General features: G+C 41.7%; 1 protein-coding gene and 1 long non-coding RNA gene across 2 annotated transcripts; one reads left to right on the top strand and one right to left on the bottom strand.

Moving 5' to 3' along the window:
• The first annotated feature begins 1,851 nt into the window (after positions 1–1,851).
• On the top strand, positions 1,852–14,724 carry LOC119490223 (zinc finger protein PLAGL2-like). The gene is made up of 2 exons (XM_037773477.1): positions 1,852–3,005; positions 11,310–14,724. Exon 2 carries the CDS (start codon positions 11,756–11,758, stop codon positions 13,049–13,051), a length of 1,296 nt encoding a protein of 431 aa, XP_037629405.1. The 5' UTR covers positions 1,852–3,005; positions 11,310–11,755; the 3' UTR covers positions 13,052–14,724.
• On the bottom strand, positions 8,134–16,843 carry LOC119490224. The gene is made up of 3 exons (XR_005207362.1): positions 16,714–16,843; positions 10,894–10,903; positions 8,134–8,185 (listed from the first exon to the last, which is right to left on the bottom strand). It is a non-coding gene; the product is annotated as an uncharacterized LOC119490224 (long non-coding RNA).
• Between the last annotated feature and the right edge of the window lie 1,083 nt (positions 16,844–17,926).

Raw genomic sequence — 17,926 nt, 5'->3', positions numbered from 1 at the left:
CAGGATCTTAGAATACTATGACATTATAGCCATTATACATTATAGTCATTAAATAAGGTAACAGACACCCAGGCCTTTTTTTAGTCAAGTAGGACAAAGATTAAGATTTCCAGTAAGGATGTTGCATGAGAGTATTTCAGCAGGGCAGTGTGTGTACACAGTCCTCTGAAGGATGCTCCTTACGCCACTACTCGCTGCTGCATGGGGGTTGAATTGACCCTTTAAGAATGTGAAACATCAACAAACTAATAGGATATCATTGTATTTTTGACTCAATAACTTGGTATCAATAACGTTATAATGCTTTCACACAATATTTAATCCGAACTAGGTCCTGGTGATATGCTAAAACTTAAAAAAATTAAATAAAATAAAATCTTAGACCCTACTTTTGGTACCGAGCAAACTGCATCCGTTGATGAAGGTTCTGAAATGCATTTGAATGTCAACAGCTATTTCCATCAACAATGAACTTTCATGCTCAATGAGAAATATATTACTTTTTGTATCTTAGGTCAATTGATCCTATAACAAATGGAATCCATCAACTCACGTGATATAGTTAGTTCACGTAGCTGAACACCATTAGTTAATTAATTGGTTAGTGGATTGACAAAGAATCATTCTGAAACAATTTTGTAATTTGATAACATCTCCTTGGGCTTTGGGAAATTGTGATGGGTATTTTTTAAAAGTATTTTCCCACAATTGTTAGACCAAATGATTAACTGATTAATCAACACAATGATTGGTAGATTAATGGATGCTGAAAGTAATTCTTAGTTTCAGCCTATTTATTCAGCTTATTCAGTAGAGACAGTTATAAATCTAAAGAGCAGGAAAACAGGGCTTGTCATTTAAAAATGAAGGTTTCTTTCAGAGCAGTCAGGTTGAATATAAAGTAGATATCTGCACTTGTGCAAAGTGTGAAACCCAAAATAAATGATTCAAATTTGAGAGAATAAGTCTGCAAGCATGTGCATACCTACAAATTTATATAGATCTTTTTTTTCCCCCCAGTATTATCTTTATTAAAATATATGTTTGCAGAATTGTGACAGTGGGGAAAAGTCCAGTCAATTATGTATAATATCTCCAACCCATCTGGACCTTGATGTGTCCGCTAGCAGGATAAGTCTGGGTACATGAGGAACATTGACCCCTGTGATTTTCTTGCTACACTGACCAAACATGTAAGGCATTCTGTCAGACACCCAGGTCCAATGTTTGATTACAGCCTCAATTTTGAATTTCATAGCAGCAAGGTTATTCAATCTTGCTTCCACCACCTCAGGAATAACCACAATCCTTTCCGTTTAGATTTTTAGAGATACTGAATCCATCATACTTTAATATTCTCACAAAAAAATCAGATAACAATTCAGACTCAATACAAAAAACATAGAAAAGAAAACATATTGCCCCATTGGTATTTTATTAGTCCTATTACCTCATTTCGTTCTTGCTATAAGATTGACATTTTTCACTGTTTACTGGATTTTTTTGTGTGCTTTATTGTTTTATGTTTGTTTTTTGTAAAGCACTTTGTAATCGTTGACTTTCATAAATGCAGTATACAGTAAATAAAATAAGGTAAATTATTATGTTAATATATATATATATATATATATAGGGATATTTACGTAAATCCTTCTAAAATTTGGAAATCAGTCAGTTTTCATGAATGTTCATTACAGAAAATAGTTTGTGCCAGTGAAATTTCTCTATTATCTGAGGTACTGTTTGAAGGGTGAACATTGGAATTATTAATTTTGTGCAACACCTTTCAAAAACAGAGACTGAATATTTCCCCCCAGAGTTATTTCATCAGCTAATAATATAGGCACAGAGGTAGAGACTTATTAATCACTGTTGTGAGAAGGAGACATACAAATACTGCATAGGCACTACAGGTGATTTCACAGCTTTCTGGATCCCACCATCTCATAAAACATACATATTGTTTTAGCATTGTTTTATTTAAGCATTCAGTTTTAACGTTATACAATTCCTTGTATACCTGCTTAAACAATCGAGCAACAGAGCAGCTCCAAATAGTTCAGAACTCTGCAGCTACTGTAGACTACTGACCAAAACCAAACGATGCTCTCACATCACACCAATTCTGGCCTCTCTACATTGGCTCCCAGTCTCTTTTAGAATTGATTTTAAAGTGCTTTTAATCACATGTAAAGCTCTGAATGACCTGGCACCGGAGTATATAACTGAGCTCCTCATACGGTACTGTCCGAACAGGCCCTGTCAGTCTGGGTCTTTTAACTGTTCCAAAGAGCAGGTTAAAATCAAAAGGTGATCGTGCTTTTGCAGTACTGGCTCCCCGACTCTGGAACAGTCTTCCACTGAGCATCAGATCAGCTGACTCTGTCACGATTTTTAAATCCAGTCTTAAAACTCACTTTTATAGAACGGCTTTTCCAATCAGCTGAATTTGTGTCTTTTGTATGCTTGTGTGCTGATGTGTATGTATGTGCATATGTAATTGTATGAATATGTATATGCTTGTTTCTTTATTTTCCCATTCTATTGTATTTTATTTAATCATTTATGTTATATTGTATTCTGCTGTCTATGATGTGAAGTTCCTTGGAAAGCACTTTGTGCTTTGGGTTTGAAAAGTGCTCTACAAATAAAATTATTATTATTATTATTATATATTTTTTTTCCATGTGGCAAGATCTTTTGGACTTGCATATATGTGTCAAATTATTGATATTGGTATTATTATTATTGGTGAGTGTGTTTGTGTGTGCGTGTGTCTGGATGTGTGTGTGTTGTGTGTGTGGATGTGGATGGATCTGGTTCCTGCTAGAGTTCCCTCTGAGCCCGGGGTGGTGTGACGTCACTCTCCCACAATGCATGGCTTCCAGCGCGGCGCCCAGCAGTCCAGGCCCGGACTATAACAAACATCTTTAAAACTTGTTCACAAAATGTCCATATGGAGCCGGAACGGAGGCTGGACGGAGAGCTGGACCGAGGCTCAATCGGTGAGTTATCGTCGTGTCCTTCTGTGTTGACTCTGAACCGGAGTTTAACGGAGCTCGAGCAAACCTCCAGGAGTTAGGAGTTAGCTCCCGTCACACAAACTCCGATACAACTTAGTGAAGCGCTCATCTTTTGTGTTTTTAACCAGCATGCTGGTTCGGCTGACTCTCTAACTTCGTCCACAGCCCTACTAACACTAGTCAGTGGGTTCCCTCGACATATAACTATCGTAATACACACTTGAACCTCCAAACAACAATCCTAATTTCTCCTCCGCCGCCTAATTTTAGTGAACAGTGCCTGCAGCCAGGCTAGCAGTCACATTTAGCCCCGGTCCGGTAATGACCCCGTCCCACCACACTCACTATAACGACAGCGACCATTTCACCGTTTCACTCAAGCTCTTCTCAGCCTGGGAGAAAGTTCCCCCCTCTTCATTTGGTTGCAACGGGACAAGCATTTTAGTTTACCGTAATGGAGAGGGCTTAAGCAGAGAAGGTGTGTGGATTAAAGCTTTATGGCAGCTCCATGCAGGAGACCCACAAGATGGCACTACCAGCTCCCATCACCTTACTCTTGATGCAAAGTCCACATTTAGTCCTTTTATCTAGACATTCGCTGCTGGCAAATGTGTTTAAATTCTCTATTTGAGTGAAAGTGGTGGCACTGCAATAGAAAAATGAACCATACTTAGGTGAATTAATAAAGGTTTTTACAACACATGTCATAAGTGAAGGCATCATAGTGAAGTGAAGCAAGCAGTGGTCCAGCTAGTGGCAGGTCTAAATACTGGATGCAGGGTCTAAAATTAAGTTTTTTCCTCACGTGCCACTGTGGCAGGTCACTGAACATTTCTACTAGCCACACAATTGTTTTGTCTGCCACTTCTGAAATCTATGTAGAACGCTCTAGAATCGTAAACACTATAGGGCTGTGTATTGGCAAGAATCTGGCGATAAGGTACATATCACGATACAGGGGTTACGATGCAATATATTGCGATATATTGTGATACTGTAAGTAAGGCAATATATTGCGATTTAAAAAAAAAAACTATCATAGTATAAATAACACTGCTATATGCATAAAAAAGTTAACTTTTTTATGCAATCAGAATAGTAGGATCTGCATATATTTGCAAATAGAGTAAAGTATTTCCTGAGTTAATCTTTGCATGTAAACTATTAATTAGAATTCAATACAGGGTTTTTGAGAATTAATACAGTATCACAAAACATAATATTGCAATACTCAATATTTCCGTCGACCCCTAGTAAACACTGAGTCAGTGGTAACAGACATTAGAAATATGGAGCATGTAACCTTAATCCCTGACTATTTTTAATTTAGGAATTGCTTTTTAAAACAAATATTTCTTAATATAAGGAAAACATATCTGCCATGGTGGCAGGTGACCTGAAAGTTTTCCCCTGCCACAGCCAACATTTACCCTATATTTGGCAGGTGGCAGGTACTAATTTCATTCCCTGACTGGATGTACACCCTTGAGTAGTTTAAGATAGGCAACATATTTCATTTATGAACTTAGTTTGTCTGTCAATTCAATTTCATATCTATAGCCCCAAATCACACGTTTGTAACAAAGAGAATTACAGTACTCAAAAACACCAAATGGACTGCTACAGTTGTCAGGTACTTTTGTAAATAATGCATTGCTTTCTTCTAAAAATGTAGTTATGTTGTAGGATTAGTCTGATGATATTATTAAATATGTTTCTTCTTGTCAAGAAATGCCATGTGCAGAGCCAAACCAGCAAAGAATGTATCCACTAACAAGTATTCTGTGTTGAAAACCTGATATATCTTATTCCTCTGTGCCATAGAGCTCCATTGTTGCACACACGCTGTAGTTTATTTTGACTTAATTCCACATACACCGTACTGCTGCCCCAAATACTCAGTAGAGTGCCAAATGTGGATTGATCCACCGCTGAAAATAGTTCCCAACAAATGCAAAATTTCCCTCTGTTTGAATAATGTTTGAATAAAAACTACAGTGACCAGCTGTTTTAGGAAATTACTGAGCCTTTTCTAAAGATGAGACTATATATTTGTGAGGTGTTTTTAAAAAGTATATATGTGTATATATACACTCATTGGCCAATGTATTAGGTACGCTTTGCTAGTTCTGGGGTGGCCTTCAGAATGGCCTTAATTCTTTGTGGCATAAATTCAACAAGGTGCTGGAAACATTCTGCAGAGATTTTGGTCCATATTGACATGATAGCATCAGTAGGTGCTGTTGTACGATTTATTATTTTAATAATAAATAACAATTCATAAAATTCATGGCTTGACATTAATGCTTGTTTACTTGCCAGGGGCAAGTAAACTCTGTGTTCGAGCAAGTGGAATGCCTAATGCGGTTGACCGATCAGACAAGTGAAAAATAATTGTGATCTTTATTAGGGCCCCGATATTCAGTAAAAATATGCGATTTGGAGATCAGCATTACTGCTTTCATTTGAATGCCCAGAGTACGCGCCACTGCTCCGAGAGTGAGATGCTCTGAATAACTGAACGGTAACGTTACATTCCAACAGCGCTCTGAATTTAAGAACGGTCCAGTTTGTGCCACAGTGCGCTATGGCGCTCGTAGTAACTATTTACGAATGCACCCATAAGGGGAAGCTACATTGTGAACCACAAATCCGTGATGACATCGGCAGAGGGAGAGCTAGTTAACGTAAGCTGCACAGTCCGCACATGGGAGAAGTTTGCCTTCAGGACTTTCTTCCAGAACGGGTATATTTGAACCCAAACCATGATCTTTTCCTAAACCAAACCAAGTAGGTTTGTTTCCTAAACCTGTCGGAAAAGGCTTTCTGTCAGAAATCCCTGAAGGCAAACTTCTCCCATGTAAATAAGGCAACTAACCGTTAACATTAATGGATGTTCCATTGGGTTACATTAAGGTTCAATCTCTGCTCAGTAAAAATGAGCATAAGGCGAAGGTAAATTATAACGCTGTCATGATCATGATCAAATCTGGTAAAATGTAGTTTTTTGCAAGAAACTTGAATAAATCCAGTTGTTTTAAGGACATATTTTCACAGCAATATAAAATAGATATTAGAGTGGGAATTATGACCTGTTTAACTTTCAAACACTAGCTCTGGGAGTTGTAGTATTTATTAATAGACAGCCTAATTGTACACACTGCATTGCTACATTCACAGCTATAACGTTACTGTTAACTTCATACTCACAGTCAGTCACACACATACTCACTCGCTAATGTTACTAGCCGCTTGCTGACGGAAACCTGTCTTGTCTCGTAAACAAACACGTGTGCCTTTTCTGTTCTTCTTTCTCTGTCTGTCTCTCTCTCAACCGCACACACCGACACTCACTCATGTTAAGCACACAACCTACGCACTGAGTTGTTCCTTAAAGGAGTTTGCTAACTGTATAACACATTTTTGTTTAAAAAACATCTTAAAAATACATAAATCCCAGATGATTAGTCCCGGCGGGGAGTCAACTTCCCATCGTACACAGAAATGCGTCAAGTGTTTTGTTTGTGGCCCCTTATGTAGGAACAGTATCTCTGTTGTACAACATACAATGGTTAATGGATAAATTACGGAGATTATGGAGAAGCCGTGCACACCCCCAGACATGGTTTACGTTAGCCAGCATATGCCGGCCTTTTGCCAGTATCACGTGTAGTTGTCCGTCAGATTAAACGATCAGTGGCCAAAATGTCCATTGGGAAATATGCTAAATTAATTAATTAATTAATTAATTAAATTATGGCATATTAAATAGCCTAATATTGTAAGATATGTTGCCAAGGCAACTTAAATATAATCTTATACAAAAGTATAAAGGGACTGTATGTAACTTTTTACATGTATGAATGTTTTTTTTGGGAAAATCCAACGGATGTGACGTCATTCGCGCTCGCGAGTGCCTTAGCTGTTGAAATGGAGTCCGCTAACGGCAACAAATGACCAGCCCCCACCACCACAACTTCGACTCCAACACAAACTCCACGGAAGCACAAAAAACCCAAAGTTATATCTAGTGAAGGCCGTCTTGCAAAACAGGAATGAGACCGACGTCGGGCGTTGTGGGAGAATAACAGAGCCAGTGCGAAGAGTGTGTGTGCATGTGGGAAGTGAGTGGTGAAGCAAAAGAGAGAGAGCGGCGGTGAGTGTGAGAAAATGAGCGCGCAGCGGAGCAGAAGAGAGTTAGTTCAGCTTTGAGAATATCAAGGGAATGTACAGTGGAAGTTGCAGTTTGTGCAGAAATGTGTCTAGTTTCCCTGCTGCTGAGTGAAGTGACAGGGCTTGACTCAGAGCAAGTAACGTTATCGACTCCGGCCCAGGAGACCAAAACGACGGTGTCTCCCCTGTGCCTTCTGACCACGGTCGGGAGGCTGAAGCAGGAAAAGTAAACACTAGTATTAACATTGACTGTGCCTTTGATTCATAGAGGGACCTTTGTTTGGTAAGCTAACACTACTGCCAAGCATGTAAAATATATATATTGATAGTGTGGTTTTAGCTGGCTAATGTTGCTAGCGTTAATCAACATGATGCCTGTCAATTACAGTCAATCTGGTGTGTGTCGGTAGTGTAAGCAAAAGCATGAGCAACAGGATGCTGACTGTCGTTGACTTACCGGTCACAGGTGTCACTGTTAACAGCCCTGGTTGTGTAAATGCGAAACAAACCAAGTGGATCGGACTAAGCCACTATAATGATTATAAAAATAATGATTACATTTATGTTTCTTCAATACTTTTGGATTTCAGACTGAGACAATTACAGAGACGAGGAGCGCAGTGCTGCTCTTGCTGTGAGTGTGTGCGTGCTTTAGAGAAAGACAAAGAGGAGAAGAGAAGGTGGACTCCGTCATTAAGACTGGAGACCTACTGGGAAAGTGGTTGCATGTGTCCACGACAATACACGCAGCATCGTTGCTGCTAACTCTCCCGGACGGGTGAACTGGGGACTCCGTTGACTGTTTCGCACGTACACTGCAGCTGGCGATAAATTATGGATTTGACCTGTTTGTGCATCAGCTTATTGTTGCAGCTGGGCGGCTTGTTAGGCACTACAACCACAGCACCGCTGCATGCATCGCACTAATCTTGTCGGTTAATGAGGGTCGGCTATCGGTTAGAAAAAAAAAAATCAAAATTAGTATCCCTCTGCATTACAAGTGTGCTGTAATGTACAAAAATACGGTTTTGTTTCTCTCGTCTCTTTTTTTTTTCCTTCTCTCCTCTGATCGCTGCGTCACCGAGGGTGGAGGCGGAGCTTGTGTGCGCAGAGCTGAGAGACAGCACTAGCTCTCGCTACTAATATCACCGGCTCTGATTCAACAATGTTGAACATGTAGGCTGAAGTTCAACAAATAAACCAAGCAAGAGTAGAAGAGCTATAATTAAGGAAAAGTAACTAGCTAGCCGCTAGGCTAAATCATGCAGTGTAAAATGCCATGCAGGAAGTGCCGTGAGTATTGACCCTTTTTGCATCAACGTCATGATTACGTCCCAGTGTTAGCTGGAGGCAAAGGAAAGGAAAGACTGGAGGCAAACACTAGCAGTGGGCTAAAGTTACACATCAAAAATGTCATCTTGCCGTGTTGATGCGTGCTAGAATCGAGATAACGCATACATTTGAGTTGACAAACTGTGATTCAAGGCTCTAGCGAGCTACAATATCAGCGAAACATTTCAGAGATGGACAGTAAATGTTGCTAATATTTAGCCTTCTGCTAACCGCAGCCATGAGCCATTGGCTGCGGTTAGCAGAAGGCTAAACTATTAGCAACCCTTTCTCTCCATCTCTGAAACGCTAAGCCGATATTGTGCAACTCTCTTTTTGACTGGCTTTACTGAAGGATAGTTAACTATAGGCATCCAGAGATTTATACGCCCTCAATTTATATTTACAGCGTTGCTGTTGTAGCGTTATTTTGTTGACATAATAGTGGTCTAGCTTCAGAACATAGCCAACTCTGGGGGATAGATAACTAGCTAGCTACGTTAGCTAAATCTTTACTTGCAAACATTATCATATGCTTTATGATTAATTTTGACCAAATGAAACACCATAATTATATATAATAAATATCAACCTTTGTATTGTCAAAAATATTGATTTATCGATACATATCAATACTGAATATTTGAAACGGTTTCAATACTCCTATTCTGCAGTATTGATGCACGGGTACCAGCTGCGCTCTCTGCTCTCTCTTCTCTCCCACAGCGAGTTGACACACCCACACACCGCTACAGCATAGCCTGCCTCCTCTCACTCACAGTTCTCTCGTCTCAGTCGCTCCAATTGAAATAATAATTTGTGGATTTTGTTATGGTTATTCCACCCTCTCTGAACATTGGTGTTTAGTTTGGCACCATAATGCTGAAATAACTCCTAACATAGCTAGCATGACTGCTATAACCATGTGGCAAATCACTAGCGCTTAGTCCGTTAGCTCAATGCTAACACATAATGGAATTACCATTATTGTGGAAATTAGCATCGTGATATTATTGTCTTCACAAACAATCTATTTTACTGCTTAACATAAAACATGTGTGCTCATTCTTACAGGCATTATTTTCCTATGCTGTGTGGAAATGAACTGATAGCTGCAGATTCAGCAGCTATTAGTTCATTTCCACGGTGCTGACTTCACATTGCTAGCTTACTCTGCTGCTTCAACACTCCACACTGACCAACTACAGCAATCTCACAGGGGTCAAAACTCAAACTCAACACTAGGTGGAGACATTGTGTACCAGGAGAGGACAGCACATTGGTGTTAGCTCATTAAAGTTGGTGTTTTAATAATTGTTAATGTTTACTACAGTCATTCTGCTGTTCTCTGTCACTAGCCAAGAGAAGAGAAGTCGTTGTCATGTTATAGCCTCGATATATTTATCTTTTCATAAAAATCAAAAATTTGATGTATTCAACGTTGTCGATTTTTCCTTATGGTATCGAATGTTGATAGGTTTTGTATCGAATTTAGAAATTCCAGTATCGTGGCAACACTACTACCTTTTCATCTGAATCCAAAATGATTACCAACATTTCGGGAAATAACTTACCACAAGATAATGACTTGATCGGTCTGTTTTGCTGATGCCTGGTGGTCGGACTGCAGTGTGCTGCTTGGGTGTCAGGATGGGTTACTATGACATCATTTGCCTAGCAGATGATTGGTTGATATCATTGGTAAGGCGGGACCGTAAGCTACATGTCAATATCCAGGATTTATTTACCGGTACGGCTCAACAAAACATCCACAGATAATGCATCTATACCCAGCTAGTCGAAGCATGGACATAATACACAATACACAACTGTGCCACACCTGCCACAAGCACATACTGTACGCTGACAAGCTAAATAACTAATATCGCCACTGTGACACCACTGGGTGTTTATTTGCAAATTTCAACTGATTGCTTATATTTTGGTAAATATTTACCTTGACCTAAATGCATTTCCTTAAATTCTGGTGATCTCAAATGTGTGTCCCCAACTTAGTTGTAAATGACACCTTAAATGTTTTTTCTACACTGTTTGTTTCCAAAATTAAACGCGTTTGAACATTAGACCCGGTGGACTGGCAGCCATCTTGGATTTGACCTCTCACGGTCCTCAGAGGTCAAATCTGACTTACCGCCACATCTGAAAATAAACGTTGCACTAACTATGATAGAAATGTCATGCTCTTCTCACTCTCTGTACTATTAATTTATAAAATCATTCTGGCTGTCCTCGACCAAAGAAATTCTTAGTCGACACTCTAACACTCATACCATTTTTTTTCGACTAATCGGTTAGTTGATTTAACCAAAAGGTCTGTAAAACTGAGTTTCTCTGCAAACAATCACACATAAGCACCACTTTAAATCTGGTGTTTACCAGAGATGTGCTCATAAATTGAATAGAATACTACAACAGAGGTTCTCAATCTTTTTTCAACCAAGGACCCCTTATAAGATAGAGAGCACACTGGGGACCCCCACAAGAGAAATGTATTAGAAAGATATTAGACGCGTACTAAACATATTTTCAGATTTTAAGAGTTATAGATTTGTTAGATTAGAACGTAATCTATGAACTATTATACTGTAGATTTCAAAATTCAAACATTATTTGTTAGACTATGAAGCCTTTTTGTGAAAAAATATATATAAATTATATCATGATGATTTAAATGAATGAATCTAACAAACTTTTCACGGACCCTGCGCTATTAAGCCCAAAGTTATCATTTGCACAAAGTGACAAATTTTTTCTGTTTTGCAGGTCTGTAAAGATGTCATGCTGCCTCGGATTCAGCTGCTGTGACTGTGGCGTTCAGGGCTGCTGAATACTAAAATAGACTGCGGGCCAACACAAGAGCTCTTCTCAAGAAACACACAGACCCAGTCAGAGCTTCCACGGCTCCTCATCACCGCAGCCCTTTTGGGGTTGCTATGGCAGCTGCTGTCACAGAAACCAAGTGCTGGACACAGGCTTGCCCCAGTAAGGCAGGACAGACCACTAGTCATTGCCACAAGAGACCATCAAACAGTCAACAAACAGCACTTAGCATTAATTCTAGCACTCTAAGTTAACAAAACGAACCAGAGGTCTGTAGGCTGATGGTCAGCTCTCTGGAGGATCCTCATGAGTCTTGTCTGTGTCTGCTCAGGCTCTTGGCCAGAGTCCCTGTGCAGCAGCAGAGCCAGTACTGTTCCTTCTGTTAGACCATGTTTCACCAGCAGGACCATCTGAAGAGCCAGCTGCAGGAGAGCCACCCAGGCACCAGGCAGCTCTTCCACTGCCAGGAGTGTGGCAAGCAGTACAACACCCAGCTCGGTTACAGACGCCACCTGGTAGCAGCCCACAGTGCTACGGCGGGCCTGCCTTGTCCAGAGGGGGCGTCTTCCCTGCTTGAGCACCTAGGCAGTCATATTGACAGGCCTCCACCGTCAGAGGGCAACTCAACCGCTACTGTGCCAGTGAGAGAAAGGAAGTACTCATGCGAGCGATGCGACCGCCGCTTTTACACCCGTAAGGATGTACGCCGTCACGCTGTGGTGCACACCGGGCGCCGCGACTTCTTGTGCCCGCGCTGCGCACAACGCTTTGGCCGCAGAGACCACCTGACCCGCCATTTGAAGAAGAGCCATGCCCAGGAGTCGGGGTTGATGCCACCCTGTACGCCCAGCACGCCCGTGACTACGCCGGCCCCTGCCACCCAGTGCCCGGTGAAGGAGGAGCCTAGCCCTGTGGCGTCTGATATGGGCTCGGTCTCCAAGGAGCCCATGGAGACGTTCTCCAGGGACATGTACAATTCCTACCCCATGGCCAATCCCGTCCCCGGGATGGGCCACCCTCACGGCCTCATGCAGGGCTCCTTGTCCTCGAACATAGGCGTGGCTCGCCACATGCCCCCCCAATCTCCTCACCCCCACCACCATCATCTGCAGCCCTCGGTGGCTCCGCAGCAGCAGCCCTACAGCAACATGGCCAGGTATCAGCACGGATCTACCTCATACCCTCGCGCCGACGTGGACAGTTTCCTGCTGGACCTGCAGAGTGCCCCCCCACCTCACCTGAGTGCAGTCAACTCCTCTACCTCGACTTCTGCCTCCCCTCAGAGGGAGGTGCTGGGTGAAGGCGTGGGCGCTGGCGGCGACCCTCACCTGTTGTCCAGGAGCCCCGCTATCTCCTCAACTGAGCTGTCTTGCACCACTAACATGGACCTCGGGCCTCTGCTGGGCTTCTTGCCTTTCAGCCTGCCACCCTACAGCCCTCACATGGGGATGGGAGGGTTAGTGATGAGCTATCCACCCGCCACCACCACCACTTCCCCCCCATCCTCTTCCACTGGGTTGTCCTCCCAGGCTCCAGGGCCTTTCACCTTCTTCCAGCCTCCGCAGGCTCACGTACCACAGGGCCCTGGAGCCCATAACCACAGCCAGCTACCTCAGGCATACAGCAGTCCTGCTATGAGCACTTCCAGCTCCCTACCTCACTACTACCAGGCCTTTCAGCAGTAAGCAGCTCTTGTCTCCCCACAAACGTTGCCTTCACACATGCTCATGGTTTTTTTTTTCACGGAAAAGGGTAAAACATGAGAACATCTTTTATTGTAAAACAAAATGTGTGACTTTAGCCTGTCAGTGCTAATGATGCTAATCTTAGTTTTTTTTTTTTTTTTTGTTGAACACAACAAATCACCTCATCAGTATTACCTCATTATTTAAAAAGGAAGCTTGAACATTTGAGGAACTGTAGATGGTCTCACTACAACCAAAGTAGAGTACTACTTCTTTTTTTGTCAGACCTGTTACCAACAGTGGATGCACTTAACACACGTTACAGGTGCTGCACAATGCTGAGAGTTATCCAGTTTTTAAGTTGTCATGGAAAATGCTACCGTGTTAGGGAACGCCCCCTTCCTTGCTGAAGCTGACTTGATATTTTCTCATTTTTGAATATTGGAGCATGAACGGCCTTACAGAGTGAGAAAAGTAGGCGTAACTCTGTTTCATTTAGTGAGTATGTGCAAAAAAAAAAAGATTGAGAATGCAAACAGCGCTGTCTGTATATGATATCTGATAGTTAACTCACTAAAATATGCAGTAGAGCTTCCCATCCAGTCATCCAGCAGTACACCTGCTGATGTGTCCAAGTATATCAGCAGATGGGAAATGACCATTGATGTAATAACCAAATGTTATCATCACCCATTATTTCAAGTGATGTAAATTTAACCTTTTGTCTGCCAGAATTAGACCTTAGAATTTGGCCTAGTTTTTTTAAGTGTCCGTAAGTGCAGACAATAACAGTTACAGTTAAAAAAAATAACTGGAAATCTAGACTGCACTTACTATTATTAGTTAACTGAACAACTCGTGACTCAAAAATGTCACACAATGTTACTGCAATTTAACTGCAAAAGCATTTGAGAGTAACGTCAGTCTTAAATTCTGATGTTGTATATTGGAAAAAAAAAAAAATGTAACGGAGCAGCTCTTCAAGCCAGAATTCCCCCATCGGAAGCCCTGAAGATTTTTAGACGTGGTTATCTGATGTCATATCAGCATGGTGATATAAACTCTAATGCTAAATACCTACTTGGCAATATTACGTAGCATCGCTAGGTTTAAATGCACTTGCGTTTCATTTTCAACGTCGCGGGGGCCTTTAAAGGTTGAAGTCGTGCTAAATCACACGGAAGGTAGAAAACTGCTGCTCCACTGCTGTCTGTGGATAAACCTTTCTAAAAAATGTTCTGACCTTGTTGGCCAGAACATTTGACAACAGTTACTGTTTAGACAGAGAAGTGTTACTTAGAAAAAAATGTTCTATGTAATGTATTTTACTGTATTATTTAAAATAGTTAAAGGTACAATGTGTAGGATTTGGCGGCATCTAATTGTGGTGTTTGCAGATTGCAACCAACTGACTGAGTTCTCACTCCTCCCTTTCCAATAATGCGGTAACGTGAGCCGCAGAGTGCAAAATCATGGTAACAACGTTTGCGTTGCTCATCCTTGCCATCCTTACCATAATAACACTACTTGTGGAACAACCGAGGTCACACGGTGGCTGGCGGTAGCATACTCTGCGGCTCACGTTAATGTTGTTTCACAAGCGTGTCGGAGAACTACGGTGGCCTTCAGGCAAACGCAAAAGGCTCTCAGTGTTTGGTTTGTCCGTTCTGGGCTACTGTAGAAACTCTGTGAAGAGGACCCGCTCCCTATGTCGATATGAAGGTCTCATTCTAAGTTAACGAAAAACACAACAATTCTTAGTTCCCCCTAAATGTTACACAATGTTCCTTTCAGTTTTTGAGACACTGCACAGATCACCTATTAACTGCAACTGGCAACCAGTGGATGTACCAATTAGGGCTGCACGATATATCGTCTCAGCATCAACACAGCGATGTGCGCATGCGCGATAGTCACATCGCTGGATGTGCAATGTCGGCAAATGAACTCGAATGTGTCGTGCTACAACTTTTTTTTGCTGCTCAATTTATTTATTTCAATTTATTTTTATATGGCGTCAAATCATGACAGAAGTTATCTCAAGCTGTTTTTCATATCGAGCAGGTCTAGACCGATGCTGCTTAATGCAAAAGATAGTTCTCATTTTCCATGACTAATCCAGTGTTTTTTTTTTTTAATTCACTTTTTATTGTTTTTCCAAATTATTTTTACACTTCTAAATGTGTGGGGTCCGCATCTGCCCCGGGGGTTCAACTCGGCGGGTAAGAGACGGCCGCTCGCTGTGGGAGGATCCTCTCCCTGGCGCTGGTTGGCCCTCCTCCGTAGCGGCGCGCTGCCGCGACCGGCTCTAGTAGGGTTGGAAAGGCCCAGGGTGAAGTTAGCTCGCGGCTCCGACCATTAGCTTTGCAGCAGCCCTCACCCGGACCTCGCCGCTTCCCGGGTTTAATGGACTTACTGCTTGATGTGGGACGGGGGCTCCCGGCGTTACTGTCAAACAGGGTGGACTGTCCTCAGTCTAAGGGGTCTGTGGCGATGTCGGCAACCTGCCTGACCTGTTTTGAAACACGGACCCCGTCTCATTTATTTCTATTCGACAAATGTTTTATGATTAAAGAAGTAATCAGTAGTAGAGCATACATTTTTTACAAGAGCACAAAATTGTGCTTAATTTTGCTCTCACAGTGCACCAGATTGATGCATTATACTTTAAAGCTGAATATTCCTGTATTTTTTTCATATCGCAGGAAACAAAATATTGCAATATTCCAATATCGTGCAGCCCTAGTACCACTGAAGTTCCTTCAGACTTTTGAATTTGCCGTCAGTCACAACTGATCTATTTCTCCCCTCCCGCGATGCTCCTCGCATCCTCAGTGTGTCTTACTCCTCTCTGTCTGAACAGGGCCTCAGAAAGCAGTGCAGCAGCTGTTTGTTGTATTTACCTTAAATTCCTCGAATCCGCTGTGCAAAAAAGGTCAAACCGAGAACACTGAAATGTACATTTGCCGACGCTGTGCTAACCAGGTCACTGATCTCAGGGTTGCTGCCTGTCCAGTAAAAATACATAAAAACACACTCTTTTCCTAAACGTGATAGATGTTAGCCCTGATAGCCATCCCACAGAACCCACACTCAGGTGTTAATGCAATTCATCATGAGAATAATGTTGGAAATTATGAACGATGATGCCTGGTGGTAGGCGGTGTTTTCAGTGTCAGGTGGGTGTAAAGTGACAAACATTTTTATGACCTGCTGAATGACTGAATGTCCATGTTCCAGGAAATGGCCGACCAGAACTGTAGTATTATAGTCCTGGATCAAGGCTAGATAAATATGTGAAATTAGTGGCGTGTGGAGCTGACAGTCGTTACAATAGATTAAATGTTTCCACGTCACAGAAAACAAATCTGTGGAACTTCTCCTTAATTGTTACAAGACAGACAGTTGTGTAGCATAGAACTACGGCCCTGGGTATGCAGACAATGGGGTCTTTTGATCATATGTGCCTGGCTTTTGGTACTGTGTGTCTGCATCTCTCTTATTGACTGTAAGGTGTTCCAATTGCATGCAGTGCAGATGGAAAGCTCACCACAAAACCATTTCTGAACCTGTGGGAACCAGAAGATATAAAATGTTTGTCACAGTCATTGTCATATTCTAGTTCACCTGTACACTCTCGCCTTGTCATAGTAAGGGAACACAAAAAGCGCTTAGAAACATGTTGATCTATCTATATTTGAGTCTGAAGTAGAGGTCATCCAGCTCTCTCCCCCATTTCTATATTTTTCATAATGGAAGGTGGTAACCCGTAGCTACGCGATGTGACCTGGAGCACTTGGGGAAACAGCATTGTAATTGGGCAAACTGGACCACTGGATCTGAGCAGGTGTCACTGTGACCTCCTTGTCGTGAATTCTGAATCAAAGGTCAAAGAATCTGACTCTATTCCTGAATCGAATGCAGCATTGATTCTATAAAACATTTCAAGAGCACTTGTACCCATTTCCTAGCTTTTTACTATGTCACCATTTGTATCGATCCAACACCACAAGGCTGTTGTGTTGGATCTCAAGAGTATCTGATGTAATTAGGACTAAACGATGACCCCTTGTACCCCCCCTCCCCACCCTCGTCCCAGCCTCCTCTTTGCTGCAGAGGCTCAGGGAAGCAGTTGAGGAGGTATCGGTCTGTTGATATTCAAGGTTCCTTTTAACAGAGTCACAGTGCAGCATGTCAAGATCAATGGATCCAAACCAGCTGCCTTCCAGTAATGGATGCTCCACTTCATGAAATTGGTAAAGTGTAGTGGAGATGGAGGAGCCCTCCCAGCTGGATATGTTTGCAAGCGATGGATGATGTGTGATATTGGAAAGAAGATATTTAGAGAGAGAAATATTCAGACGGCGCTCTCCTTTTCTGCCTTAATTCCACGAACTGTACGTCGAAGGACTTTCTCTCACGAGCATTGTAACCAGCCTCCAAGTGTTGCACCAATGTCTTAAAATACTACTGTTGTGCCTCTCTAAGAGTGTCTAATCTCCTGACTGGGTTTTAAGCACTTAACGACATTTCTAAAAAAAAAAAAAAAAAGGATTAATTTGATCTGTACCTCAAACACGCAGAAGTGTGGGTTTCTGTTTTTATTTGTATTTGCTTCTAGTTATTTTGGGCTCTTACTCGTGCCATTAGATTGAAACTATAAAAGGTAGATTTTATGAATCTAAACTCTTTATCTAGTGACAGACATTGACACTATAATTCGGTCAAAATTTTTCTACCTCTACCTTGTCATATATCTTTCTGAAAAAAAAATCATTAGACTTAGTTTTAACCTGTAACAGTTAGGAAGATTTTACCACTGTTGAAGATGGGGAATATGCTCAAAATTCAACTTTGAAAGGACCCGGGGGTACA

Source organism: Sebastes umbrosus, chromosome 6 (assembly GCF_015220745.1).
Source record: "Sebastes umbrosus isolate fSebUmb1 chromosome 6, fSebUmb1.pri, whole genome shotgun sequence".
Classification (NCBI taxonomy): domain Eukaryota; kingdom Metazoa; phylum Chordata; class Actinopteri; order Perciformes; family Sebastidae; genus Sebastes; species Sebastes umbrosus.
The sequence above is the reverse complement of the archived record's forward strand: the minus strand, read 5'-3'. Positions and strand labels throughout refer to the sequence as shown.